Source organism: Capra hircus, chromosome 25, assembly GCF_001704415.2.
Source record: "Capra hircus breed San Clemente chromosome 25, ASM170441v1, whole genome shotgun sequence".
NCBI classification, from domain to species: Eukaryota; Metazoa; Chordata; class Mammalia; order Artiodactyla; family Bovidae; genus Capra; species Capra hircus.
This window is the reverse complement of record NC_030832.1, coordinates 25,261,773-25,276,226: the sequence shown is the minus strand read 5'-3', so window position 1 is coordinate 25,276,226 and position 14,454 is coordinate 25,261,773. Positions and strand designations below refer to the sequence as shown.

The 14,454-nt window shown below is 50.5% G+C and overlaps 1 protein-coding gene across 1 annotated transcript in view; it reads left to right on the top strand.

Annotated features, from left to right (window-relative positions):
* The window catches only part of GSG1L (GSG1 like), a 255,208-nt gene that overhangs the window by 222,834 nt on the left and 17,920 nt on the right, over positions 1 to 14,454 (top strand). The window contains exon 5 of the mRNA XM_018041086.1: positions 4,722 to 4,889. Coding sequence (XP_017896575.1) covers positions 4,722 to 4,889 — 168 coding nt within the window. The remainder of the gene's footprint in view (positions 1 to 4,721; positions 4,890 to 14,454) is intronic.

Here is a 14,454-nt window from a genome sequence, read left to right as displayed (position 1 = left end):
GAAAAAAATTACATTTTCTGTAAGCTAGCAAAAACAGTTGGACAACAAAAGTAAAAAATGCAATACCCTGTACGCTTCAAAAAGTGAACGTCATGAAACATCTACAGGATTTGCATTTCCCAAACCACAAAATTCTAATGAAAGAAATCAAAGAAGATCTAAACAAGTGGAGAGATACACTATGTTCGTGGTAAAGACGTTGATTCTCAAGCTGGTATAAAAATCTCAGCAATATTTCATGTAGGTTTAGACAAGATAATTCTAAAATTTGGTAGGAAAGGCAAAAGAACTGGGAGGGCTAAAACAATTTTGAGAGAGAAGAAGAAAGTGGGAGGAGTCAGTCTACCCAGTTTCAAGACTTACTATTGAGCTACAGTAACCCAGACTGTGTAGTATTGGTGGAAGGATAGGCATACAGATCAATGGAACAAAATAAGGAACCCAGAAACAGACCCACACAAATATGGCCAACTGATTTTTGACAAAGGTGTAAATCCATTCAGTGGAACAGGAAATAACTTTTTCAACAAATGGTACTGGAGATATTTGATAGTCATAGGCAAAAAAAAAAAAATCAATCTTTATCTATTCCTTACCTTATATAAAAAGTAACTCAAAATAGATCACAGTCCTCAATATAAAATGTAAAACTATAAAATTTTTAGAAAAAAATATGAGAAAAATCTTTGGGATTTAGACCTGGCAAAGAGTTTTTAGACTTGACATCAAAAGCATCAAAGGAAAAATTGATAAAATGGATTTCATCAAAATTAAACACTTTTCCTCTGTGAAAAAAACCTTGTTAAGAGGTTGAGAAGATAAGCTACAGACTGAAAGAAACTTTTGCAAACCACATATTTGACAAAGAACCGGTATCTAGGATATAGAAAAACACTCAAAACTCAACAGTAAATCACAACTGCAAAACAATCCAATTAGAAAGTGGGCAAAAAAAAAAAAAAGTGAACAGCCATTTCACCAAAGAGGACACACAGATGGCAAATAAGCAAATGAAAAGATGTTCAACACCATTAGCCATTAGGGAAATGCAAATGAAAGCCACAATGAGATATTTCTACATGTCTCTCAGAATAGCTAACATTAATAAATAGCGACAACACTAAAAGATGGTGAGGGTGTGCAACAACTCATACATTGCTCTAGGAATGCTGTTCAGCAGTATAAAGGAACACATGCTTAATACTCACAACTTGGATGAATCTCCAGAGAATTATGCTGAGCAAAAAAAGGCAATCCCAAACATACATATTGTATGGTTCCATGAATATAACATTCTTGATGAGTGGTTGCTGGCGGTTGGGAAGCACGTGGGTGTGGCTGTAAAAATGGCAACTGTAGGGATCACTGTGGTGATGGATGAAAACTTTTTGTATCTTAATTGTATCAATTTCAGGATCCTGCCTGATACTATATTTGTAAGGTATTTCCAACCAGTCCATTCTAAAGGAGATCAGTCCTGGGTGTTCTTTGGAAGGACTGATGCTAAAGCTGAAACTCTGATACTTTGGCCACCTCATGCGAAGAGTTGACTCACTGGAAAAGACCCTGATGCTGGGAGGGATTGGGGGCAGGAGGAGAAGGAGACGACAGAGGATGAGATGGCTGGATGGCATCACCGACTCGATGGACGTGAGTTTGAGTGAACTCCGGGAGTTGGTGATGGACAGGGAGGCCTGGCGTGCTGCGATTCATGGGATTGAGAAGAGTCGGACACGACTGAGTGACTGAACTGAACTGAACTGAACTGAACTGAGCCATGGGTGGCTCAGATGGTAAAGATTCTGCCTGCAATGCAGGAGATGCAGGTTTGATCCTTGGGTTGGGAAGATTCCCTTGGAGGAGGAAATGACAACCCACTCCAGTACTCGTGCCTGGAGAATCCGATGGTCAGAGGAGCCTGGCCGGCTACAGGCCATGGAACCGCAAAGAGTTGGACGTGACTGAGCAACTAACACTTTCACTTTTTCACTTTTGCCATTGGGGGAAACTGGTTAGAGTGCATAGGGCTCTCTCTGAATTATTTCTTACAATTGCATATGAATTTATGATAATTTCAAAATAAAACATTTAATTAAAAAACAAAGGATGAAAAATAATAGATAAAAAGACACAAGAGAAGTACAGGGTGTTTTGAGGACTGTGATGAAATTAAATAGGCTTTATGTGGTAGAACAGGGCTTCACTGATGGCTCAGTGGTCAAGAATCGCCTGCCAATGCAGGAGGCTCGGATTTGATCCCTGAGTCGGGAAGATTCCCTGGAGAAGGAAATGGCAACCCACTCCAGTATTCTTGCCTGAGAAATTCCATGGGCAGAGGAGCTGGGCAGACTACAGTCCATGGGGTCGCAAAAGAGCCGGACATGACTTAGTGACTAAATGACAACATGTGATATTAACAGAATTCTATGCTGCACCTCGGTCAGGTCATCACAGTTGAGAGTTAGACGTCTTCAGTTAAGATCCCTGGTTATAAAGACTAGAAAATCACTTCTTAAGGAACTTATGCAAAAGAAGGGAATTTATAGAAAGTAATTGTATAAGAACTTTTGTTGCCAATGACAGAAACCCAATTCAAACTGGCTTGAGGGGCGAAAAAAATCCAAAAAAGGAATTTGGGCTCCTACAATATAATTGCAAGTCCAGGAATAATGGCTTCGAAGATCTAGCTCCTTTTTGTGGCTCTGCTTCCTTCTGAGTCAGCTTCATCCTCAGCCTGAGGGGTGGGGCCTTATGGACTCCAGCAGCTCCTGACTGAAATCTCACCAGCATGGTACCCCAGGAAAAAAGGTGAACCCTGTTTTCCAATAGCATAAGCAAAAGTCCTGGGGTTGAGTCTCAATAGGCTGACTTGAGTGTTCCAGGCTTGTCCCTGAATTACTGTGGCCAGAGGGAAATGAACTCATTGGCCGGGCCTGGGTCATGCAGGCACCCTGAAGGTTGGGGGTGAGGCCAGCCCCACACAAATTACATCCGCCAAAGAGGAGGGGAGTCATGGTCCCTTTACAGAATGAGTGCTGGTCAGGCCAAATCGGCAGACTCATGGAATCCCAGAAAGAGCCTGCTTCTTCATTCTCCATCCTCAAGCTTGGGTGTCCATCACTCTAGTTCAAACAGACATCCCAGATTAGACTGGAACCTTCAGATTCATTGCTCAGAAGAGAGTATCTAACTGGACCAATGTTGGTCAGATGTTCAGCTCTGCTTCAGTCATCTAAGAGCAGTAGGGTGCTGTCACTTACTGGGTCCTTTGATGGACAGGATAGGTCTTAAAGGGGCCAGATGGATACTCCAAAGCTGCCTTTTATAGATCCACAGAGTTTCTGGAGGATCTAAATTAGTTCCTGATGAAAGAATAGGGCAATCTACTAAAGCAGGGCTCCCTAACTTCCCGGATCTAATGCTTGATGATCTGAGGTAGAGCTGATGTAATAATACAGATAAAGTGTACAATAAATGTAATGTTCTTGAATCATCCCCAAACCATTCCTCCCACCCCCAGTTGGTGGAAAAATTGTCTTCCATGAAACTGGTCCCTGGTGCCAAGAAGACTGGGGACTGCTGTTAACTAAACAGTTTGGCGATAAGGAGAATATGATGATGGGGGTGGGGGGTGGTCCCTGAGAAAAAGGCTGAATCCTCAGGTTCTATCTTGTTTTCCTTCTGGGCACTCCGAGGCTGACAAGGAGAAGAGCAGCGGGTGTGGGAGGTGGACTGCACTGTCAGGAAGGCAGGGGTGGTCATGTTGAGACACCATGGTGGCAGGCAAAAGGGGAGGCTGGAGGCCCTGAGACAGTGCAGGCTTGGAAGCAACAAAACTGAGCCCTTGACATGGAGGAAATCAGTTATTAGGGAAGAGACTGGGAACTAGGGACTGCAAGCCACACCAGGTGTGCCTGGAGCAAGGAGGGTACCCCATCCTTGTTCTGTATATTACTGCGTGGTCTTGATCAGAGGAATCAGGCAGGAAGCCATGTCTAGAATGGGCAGGGGTCAGAGAAGCCCAGCACCCTCGCCAGCTGACTCTCCTAGCTCCACACCCCGCTCCCTTTCTTTCCAGATGTGGATAGGACAGGTTCTCCGGCTTTGGTTGGCTCGACATCGGCATCCGATGAACGCAGCCAAGAATCCCCAGCTGTGCACAGAGGGAAGTGTGAGTCAAGAGCCTTCATCTAACAGAGAAAGAACTTGGAAAGCAAGACAGCTAGAATGGGTAGTCAGGATGTTGGTAATAGTGATGACAGCGAGGGGGGCAACCCTTTCTTGAGGGTCTCCTATTTCCAGACCCTGTTCTAAGACACTTCCAGTGGATCCTCTCCGTGAATCCTGCAGCAGCCCTGTGGCGTGGCACTCTATAGGGTACCACTGTGTGGAATGCTTCCTACTGCCCCTTGTCTCAATAGCTTAGCACACACTCTTCCGTCTTCCTGGAATGCTGTTTCCCCAGCAAACTCTCACTCATCCACCAAGACCCAGTGCAAGCATGGTTGTGTTCTGGTCACTTTCCCTGATGCCAGACTGTGGGTGGAATGACTCTTGCCTCCCACCAATGAACACTGTCATGTCTGAATCACAATGTCCAGACAGCCAGACCAGGAGCGGGGACCAAGGCCTACCTCTCTCAGGGCTGGATGTCTGGCGGGTGCGGTCCCCTGTCCCCTGCCCACCCTGACTGCAGCGTCTCTCTCCTCGTCTCTCGGCAGCCTGGCGTGGGGCTCGTTCACCTGCTGCATGGCAGCCTCTGTCACCACACTCAACTCCTACACCAAGACGGTCATTGAGTTCCGGCACAAGCGCAAGGTCTTTGAGCAGGGCTACCGGGAGGAGCCGACCTTCATAGACCCTGAGGCCATCAAGTACTTCCGGGAGAGGTCAGTGCACATGGGGTCACCTCTGGCCACCGCTGGGAATCGGAAGCCCAAGACCCAGCCTCAGTGGCCACAGGGCTCCAGTTGAAAAACTCGAGTGGTTGGACAGAAGTGTTCCAAGGGGTCATGGGGTGGAAGGGGCAGGCCGGGTGAGGCAGAGTTTGGACAGTTTCTGGGGTATTTTAATATTTTATGGGGCGTGAGGTTGCCTTGGTCTGATGTGATCAGAGCTTGAGAAACTAAGAAGGGAATCAAGTTTGAGTGTTTGCCCTGGCTCCATGATTTTTGGAACCAAGGTAGGGTCACAGAGATGCTGAACTAAGTTTTCCTTCTTGGGCTCTGTCATAGCACTGAGTGAAAAAAGCACTCAGCATGAGATTGGTGATGACTGCCAGAGGAGAAGGGCTCCTCAAAGTCAGGGACCACATCTGATCACCTGCGTCCTTATAGACCAGCTGGGAAGAGAGGAGGTGACAGTGGATGGTGGGTGGATGTATGGCTGGCTGGATGACTGGGTGGATGGATGATGGAAGGATATACAGACGTATGTGTGTATGTATGGATGGGTAGATGGTTGGATGGAAATATAGGTGTATGAATGGATGGATGCTGGATGGTTGGATGGATGATGGATGAATGGATGCTGGATGGATGGATGATGGATGGATGCTTGATGGATGAGAGGAAGAACAGGCAAGTCGTTATCATATTTCCTGGGACAGCTCCTTAATAAACTACCTGTACCCAAGTCTTTATCACAGTCTGCTTCGGGGCTGCTGATTGGACATGCACTAAAGATTTTCAGTGGCAGGGAACGGGATTTCTCAGGACTGATGACAGAGTCTGAGGAGGAAAAGAGGGAGGGAGACTGTGAAGCTGGGCAGCGCCGAGGAGTCAGACTCCCCGTGGGGCACATGGAAGGGTTTCAAGCCAAGAAGTCTCAGGGTGGGGGCCACACAGGGACGGCGCTCTGACTGTTACAGACCCCTTCACCTCTCCTTTGCCACCTGAGCCTCCTTTCTGTCTCTGAACACGGCAAGTTCATCCCCACCTCAGGGCCTTTGCACCTGCCGTGTCCCTGCCTGGACTCCTCACTGGCTGGCTCACCAAGGTCTCAGCTCAGATGTTACCTGCTCAGCATGGCCTTCCTTAGTCACTTAGTCTAAACTGCACACACACACCCATACACCCTGTCCTGGTCCCTCTTTATCCCATTGCTGTTTTTTCATAGCACCTACATAACCTGACATTATTCTGTTTGTTTATCAGGAAGATCCCCTGGAGAAGGGAATGGCTACCCACTCCAGTATTCTTGCCTGGAGAATTCCATGGACAGAGGAGCCTGGTGGGGCTACAGTTCATGGGGTTGCAAAGAGTCGGACACAACTGAGTGACTCACACATACACATCGGTGTAATAGTTTGTAGACCATGAGGTCTGGAGGGTTCTGCTATCTTCTTTCCCACTATATTCTGAGCACGAAGTACTGGACCAGGTACCTAATAGGTACTCATTTAACATCTGGGGGTTAGTTTGATGTGTGTGTGTGTAATTGACCAACTTCTCTTTGGAGACCTCAGCCTGCCTGCCTGGTACTCTTTCAGCCTAAGCCCCACCATCATCGGGCAGATACAGCATCTTGTTCCTATATCAAAGTCCCAGGTCACATGTCCAGGTCCAGGCCAATCGGTTGTCCCCAGGGAGCCCAGGACAGGTTGGCACACAGGTCCGCCTTACCCATGGCTGTGTACAGAGTGCGTCTACTAGGAAGGTGGGGGTGACTGGCAGAGCACGGGACTCATAGTAGACACTCAGGAATGTTTACAGCAGCCACGTAAGCAGCCTGGTGTTGAAAGTGGCCCTGTTATCATTGCCTCTGCTGTCACCTCGGTTGTGGGAGAGCCCAGGGCATCCATAGACGCCCTCGTTTTGCTGAGGCAGAAGACAGGACCTCTATGCACCTCATGAACAAGAAGCTGCCGTTTGCTGGTCCCTCATAGCTCAGGCCCCAACGACGTGGGAGAAGATAAATGCTTCCCAGCATATGTGCGGAATATCACTTTACACGTTCATAACTTGAACATTATGCAGAGGTTCATCAAATTTTATTTTCCTTCCTCTCCAAGGAGAACATTTCAGCTTAGCTGGGCTGTTCACTTTTTTTTTTTTTTTTTTTTTCTGGTGGCTTCCCTACAAAGCGCTCAGAGCACACAGACAGATGTCTGCTCAGATCTGCAAGGGGCCCGGCTGCAGGGCTGAACTCCTGCAGGGGCCAGAGTGCTTGAGACCAAAACCAGGGACACGCGAGAAGAGATCCTTGACCCCACCTGCCCATGTTTCTCAGTCCCTGGGCCACAAGGGGTGGCTGTGGGAAGAACAGGGGTTTGGGAGTCCCCTAACCTGAATTTTCCTGATCTCTTGCCTGAGTGCTGTGTGACCTGGGCCAAGTCCCTGAGCCTTTCTGGGCTGGCTTCCTCTCAACCACAGTAAGAGAGAGCCCAGAGCTCTCAGCATCTCAGGAAGCTTCAAATTGGATGGCCCAGGAAAGGTAGCTAGCACAATGTGTGGCTTAGGAGGGCATTTCATCTGTGGTTCCTGTCCCTTCTGCTACTGATACAAAGTATAAAACTCGGCAGTGACGAGCTTAGGACAGTGTGGTAGACACTGGGTATCTAATAATCACGTTAATAACCACAGCAAATGGGTGGGTGAGGTGTCAGGTAGGCTGTGAATATAGAAGAGGGGTGTGGGGCCAGAGACGTCTGGGAGAGGGTGCAGGTTTTCTCAGATGATGCCCCCCGCCCCTGCCATTCCTGCCATCGGGAGAGGAGCCCCTGACTGAGGACAAGATGGGATCCTGTAGGGGTTGTTGGGGCAGAAGGGCCTGGATTGCTGCCCCTCCACCACCATCACACCCCATCCTTGTCCTGTTGGATTTTTTTTTGCAGGAGCAGAGGTGTGATTGGGCAGATGCTAAACTGTTTTTCAGAGTTTCGCAATGTAGTGGTGTGTGGAAGAAAGGTATGGGTGTGTGTGCACGCGTGTGTGTAGTGGCCAGTGTGTCCCCGTGTGCTGGGCTTGTCAGAGAGGCTGAACCTGCACGCCCTGACTCTGAGCGGCCTATGCGAACTCTGAGAAACATCTGGGATTAAACCCTCCCAGCCTCACCCTGCCTGTCGTCCCCAAGGAGGGCGGCTTAATGGGGCCTCCCAGGGGAGGGGCGGAAGATGCAGGGTGAAAAGTTAAATATTTGCAGATCGGGGCTTTCCTGAATGCTTGATGTTCAGATCAGGTTTAACAGCATGGGAAGGAAATGAGACCCTGTTGTATTGGACTCCAGAGGGAATTCAACTGAGCAAACATCCCACCTTCCTTGGGGAAGCTGCAGTGGGTGGGTTCAGTTCAGTCAGTTCAGTTCAGTCGCTCAGTTGTGTTTGACTCTTTGCGACTCCATGCACTGCAGCACGCCAGGCTTCCCTATCCAGCACCAACTCCCGGAGCTCACTCACACTCATGTCCATTGAGTTGGTAATACCATCCAACCATCTCATCCTCTGTCCTCCCCTTCTCCTCCCACCTTCAATCTTTCCCAGCATCAGGGTTTTTTCAAATGAGTCAGTTTTTCTCATCGAGTGGCCAAAATATTGGAGCTTCAGTGTCAGCATCAGACCTTCCGATGAACATTCAGGACTGATTTCCTTTAGGATGGACTGGTGGGATTTCCTTGCAGTCCAAGGGATTCGAGAGTGGATGGGTGGGAGCGAGCAGAAGCCTGGGGCTTCAGGGAAGGCAGCTTCTCCCCGCTGTCCCCACGCCGCCCCGCCCCAGGATCAGATCTCCCAGTCATTCCCTTGCCCCTTGCTCTGAGGCACAGCAGGCACTCGTCCCAGTCTCCGAATTTCCAAGTTCATTCGTTTACTGGCCTCCTCCCGCGCCTGCGCAAACCGCAGGAGCAGGGCGCTTTCTTGGCTCTCGCTCTGTCCCTGACACCTGGAACCACAGGGGCTCAACAAGTTATTAACTCTCCGTAATAATTATATTGTTAATTATAGTGATGCTGTTCCCTCTCCCCGCCCCCCCGCCTCCCCGTTCAAGGGCCTTGCCTGTACACTCTCACTCAACCCTGTGGAAGACACAAGGAAATAAACCCAGGCTGGAATAAACCCTGCAATTTATTAGCTGAGGGTCCCCAGGTGAATCACGTCACCTTGGAGACCTCCAGTCTCTTCCGTCACCTGCCCGGCCACCTGGCTCTGGTCTGCAGAGCTTAGCAAAACACCCTCCTGGGTGCGGCGATGGGGTCTCCTGGAGGTCACTCCAGGTGGGGAGCTTGGTACCACCCTGGGGGAGGCAGAGGATAGAAAAGCCTTCACAGGTGAGGTCTCAAACCAAATTTCTGTTTATTTTTATCACTTCTTATTATTATTTAGTCTATTTGTGAGATCTTGGTTTCCCGACCAGGGGCTGAACCCAAGCCACCTGCCCTGGAAGCACAAAGTCCCAACCACTGGGTCACCAGTGAAGACGTCCCACGCCAAGTGTTTAAAGGTGCAGCCAGCACTCCTGGCCAGGCGGGTGTGGGGTGGGGGGCATGCTCCCAGGCAGAGGCAACAGTATGAACAAAGGCCAGACAGGCAACAAACAAGGGTATTTAGGAAAATGTAAGCAGTTTGGTGTGATTTGAGAGTGGGGAGCTGGTGGGAGTCGGGCCTGGGTGACGCATCTCTCTCACCCTCCTACAGTGTTTGGGGTGGGGTGCTGGCCCAGGGGCAGATTAGATGTTACTGGGGTGAGAAGGTGGCATGGGGACCCTCCCCAAACCTCCTTCCTGGGTGCCAGGCCTCATGGGGCTTCCTACCTGGGGAAGCAGGTGGACATATATCGTTTTTCACAGCAGAGAGCCACCCCCTCTTTACCCATCCCCGGGACAAGTGCAGAAAGGGCCACAAAGACCCCATTCCTTGCTGGCTCTGCTCTGGCTCCTGTACGCAGGGAAACTTTCTGAAGGGTTGGTCTCCACCTCCTTACCTCCCACTCATTGCTCGACCCATTGCGAGCTGCTCCCCACCCCCGTCTCTGCAGAAAGAGCTTCCAGCTGCCCGGAGAATGGGCATACCCCCTCCCTCCTGCCCACCCTCTCCAGGCTCCCACCAGCCACTCTTCCAGGCACTGGGTGCCCTCTCCCACCCTCCTCCCTGTTCCTTTAGATGGTGATGCTCCCAAGTTCAGTTCTAGGCCCTCTTTTGACCTTGGCCTTTGCGGTCACGCACGCACCAGGACTTATGAGTGCTTGGGCCCCTGCAGACCCCTGGCCCCATATCCAGCTGCCTCTTTAGTGTTTCCACTCTGGATTCCCAAAGGCCTCAAAAATCAACACGGTGGGACTTCCCTGGTGGTCCAGTGGTTAAGACTCTGCACTCCCAATGCAGGGCGCGTGGGTTCAATCCCTGGTCGGGGAACTAAGATCCCACATGCCTCATGGCATTGCCAAAAAATGATAAACATAGCCAGGACCCATTTAAGATGGTCTCCCCCACACTGGGTCCTGTTTCACGTCCCTCTCCTTTGCTTCTCTATGTCCTGCCTGAGTAAGCAGACATCTGCACATCTTCCCCTTCATATCCGGACACCCCATATCCAGTGCTTCCCCCCGTGGGTGGGCCACTTCTCTCCATCTCCACTCCCGCCGTCCTCATCCAGGGTGGCAGCTCTCACCTACTGGAGGGCACTTTGCCCCTGGCATCTGTCTTCCCCCAGCAACCAAAGTCTCTTCTCTCTGCTGGTGCGATCAGGGTGCCCCCACCCTCATCTGTCTGCTGAAACACCCCATTGCCTCCCCAGAGCCCCAGGACAAAGGCCCAGCTCCTGTGGTAACTTACAAGCCTCGCCATGGATTGGCCCCCACCCCTCCCTGCTTCAGCCTCCGCTCCGCTGGAAGTTCCCCAGACAGGTCATTCCTCTGCTTCTGTTGAAGCCTCAGGACAGCTCTCCTCTTCACATGGGGTGCCCCCCTTCTTTGCCTTGTCGATTCTGGGCCTGCAGATCTTACTTCAAGCATCAACCTTAAAAAAAAAATTTTTTTTTAATCTTTTGGCCATGCTAAAAGTGGTATTTTAGTTTCCTGACCAGGGGTTGAACCCGCATCCCCTGCATTGGAAGTGAAGTGAAGTGAAGTCGTTCAGTCATGTCCGACTCTTAGTGACCCTATGGACTGCAGCCTACCAGGCTCCTCCATCCGTGGGATTTTCCAGGCAAGCGTACTGGAGTGGGGTGCCATTGCCTTCTGGACCGCCAGGGAAGTCCCTTAAGCATCCATTCTGAACTGGATGGAATCCCCCATCCATTCTCTTTCAGCACTGGTCACGTGTGCACAGGGCAGGGATGCAGGTCCACTTCCTTTTAAATTCCCGGCTTGGATGGAGAGGGTGACAGAGGACAGAAGGGCAGGGGCCTTTGGGGCAGGTCACTAGCCAGTCTGTTGGCCAAGGCGACCTTCGCCCTCTGGGAGCTGCCACTGGATTTGCTTGCCCGTCCTTTCCCCACCCCCCACCCCGTTGCTGCCGCCATGCTGAGCGGACCCCGCTCAGATGCGCCCACCTCTGGGACTGCTGACCTGGTCTCTCTCATTGTCCCCAAGGCTGGGCTGAGGAAGGCACTTTGGAGATAAGTCAGGTCTAGAGGTTTCCGTGTTGTCGGGGGCCCTTGAAGCTCTTGAAGGCAGGGCTGGGGGTGTGGGGTGGGGGCCCCATTAATGCTAGTGATTGTTTTTCTGAGCAATAATTTGTAGCCCATGCAGTTCCGAAAATAATCTCAAGGTGCTAATATCTTGAGGTCTCTTTTAAAAACCCAATTTCAGAGAAATGGGAGGTAAAACTGTCAACTGCACACAAAGATCAGGGGAGGGTTGCTGGCACTGTGGATATTTATCTTCCCTGTATTTTCCGAATGTTCTGTATCATGAGCTTGCTTACAAAATGGCAAGAGAAAAAGAAAAAACCAGAGAGAGGCTCTTTAAAAAAAATCCATTTATTTCCCCCTGCCTAGGAATGGCACTTCTGCTGGGATGTTATAGAATATTAATCTCCTATGCGTGGTCATTTATTTGCCAAATTTTCATTTAATTTCATCCTTCATCCCATCATCAGTCCTCGTTTAAAAATCATTGTGTTCTTTGTCCCCTGCGACTGTTTCTTAGCCATTTAGCCTCTGAGACGTGTCCAATCATAGCTCCCTCTTCCTCATCTTTTCCCACTCTCGCTGCTTGAATATTACTTCTCAGGAATGCCTCACACCTTATTTGTCTTTATTGGGGTCTTTTGATGCCACTGTTTAGTCTCAAGAGGAGCGAGATGCCCAGAAATTGAAGATGGCGCTGTGGAAATTTCTGGGCTCTCCCTAGATTCACCTGATAACCAACCCTTCGTGCAAGGAAAGCAAAGGGCACAGAGTGGGCCTTGAGCTGGGAACAGCCTTGCAGGACAGCTGCTTCCTGACCTCCACGTTCTCTCCAAGTGTCAGCCCAGTGGAGAGAAACGCGAGGCGGGGAGGCTCCGGGGGCGCTCCTGCCTGACCATCACTACTGCCAGTGCTTTTGGTGATTCTCATTTGCAGCTGGAACTCTGGGGAGGGCCCGGGAGACCTGCACCCAGATGACAACCTAGGACACGGAAGGCGATTGAGCTGATGCTTCCAGGAGGCTCACAAGTGCCCAGAGCCCATGGTCTAATGCCCAGTTCCTCAGATGAGATCTGGGGACCAACAGCATCATCCCACCTGAGGATCTGTTAGAGTTCAGACTCTCAGGCCCCACCCCAGACCTATGGAACCAGAATCTGCAGTTTAAAAAGCTCCTTGTGCCTGTGGTTACTGGCACATTTGGGGAACGCTGGGCTGGAGGACAGAGTGGATGCAACCCCGGTTATGGGTCAGAAGAGGCCCGTGGATAAAGACGGGGTCTGCACCTCTCTGCTGCTCAAAGTGTGGTCCCCAGACCAGGGCCCATTTGCAGACACATCCGTGATAAAAAGAGAGGAACTGAGACACGTGTTTGGAAACTTTCACAGTGAGTTGACATCACTGGTACACCCAAGCTTGCCTTTTGTGTGTGTGTGTTTTCATTTCATTCTCCAACAGTTCATTTTTATTGTATTTTATTAAAAAGTTGGTCCAAGGTAGGTTGAAAATTAAAGGGGGGGGGTGTGAAACCTAGCCCTTTATCAGATGATTTGAGAAGCGCAGCACGCAGGCTGCCGCCTTGTACCAGGAAGTGAGTGGAGATTTGGGAAACAAGCCAGCCTGGGGCAGTGAGAAAGAGGTGGCTTTGAGGATGACACAGAGAAGGCATGGTGGGTGGGGAGCGGGCTGGGCACTCTGTGCTGGGGCGGCTTGGGACTCTTGCCACAGCAGAGGTAAGACCTGCTGGACCCCTTGCCAGGGTCCCCAGCTGCTGTGGCCACGCTTGTGCCTGGAAAAAGATGTGGAGGTACCAGGAGTCTCCCTGCAGGAAAAGATGTGGGTTCAAACTCTCAGACCCTTGAAGCCTCCCTGCTCCATCACTCACCTGCCTCCTTCTCTCCAAAGAGCAAATGCCCAGATTGCAGATCCTGTGGGTCATCAGAGCAGTGACCATGTGACAGGGCGGTCACACCCCTCACCACCCTTTTACACACTTACTGGCAGTCCTGGGAGGGCCCAAGCTGGATGGTGCCCAGCCCCACTTTCCATGGGACCTCCCAGCGCAAGTGTACCCAGGGTGGGTCTGGTGGAGCTTCTGCCAGCCAGGAATCTGCAGGCCACAACGGAAACACGCTTGAGCTCCAGGGACTGATAGGCCTGAGTTCAAATCCCTGCCCTGCCATCAGCCCGCTACTCCTTCTGAGCACTGCTTCACCCCCAGCGCCCCCCACTGACCCTTCAAAGTGCTTATTTAGATTCATGGGTCACCTCTCACACTACCATCAAAAAAACCCCCACAAACCTATCTTCAGAAAGCATGTACTGTTTCCTGCAGGAAGTTGTACTTCAAATTAAAGAAGATAGTCGCCCAGGGACACTTGAGCAGTTCCTTTTCTTTTAATGCTAAGCTCAGCCTTCCTGGATGAACCCAGCGGGCTGCTTGTAGCCGCAGGTTGCTCGTGCTCACGCTTAGTCGCTAAGTTGTGTCCAACTCTTCTTTCATCATTGTTCCCCCAGTGATGAAAGCATGGACCCCCGAGGCTCCTCTGCCCATGGGACTTTCCAGGCAAGAATACTGGAGTGGGTAGCCACGCCCTCCTCCAGGGGATCTTCCCGACCCAGGGAAAGTCTCCGGCATGGTGCTTCTCCTCAGTTCCTTGCCTCCCTACTTCCCCCTCCTTCCCTCCTCTCTAACATTCCTTGGGATACTTTTTGCCGTCGCTGTGCTGGACCCCAACACTACAAGTGGAGAAGGAGATAAACACCATCCTTTTTCTGAGTTTAAAGTGTTCGCGGGGGCGCCAATGATGAAACCGATTGAAAGTCAGTAGGGCTACTCTGTTCTGACCCTCCCTCTATGCCGGATCCTCGGCTCCCATCGTCATAGCAACCA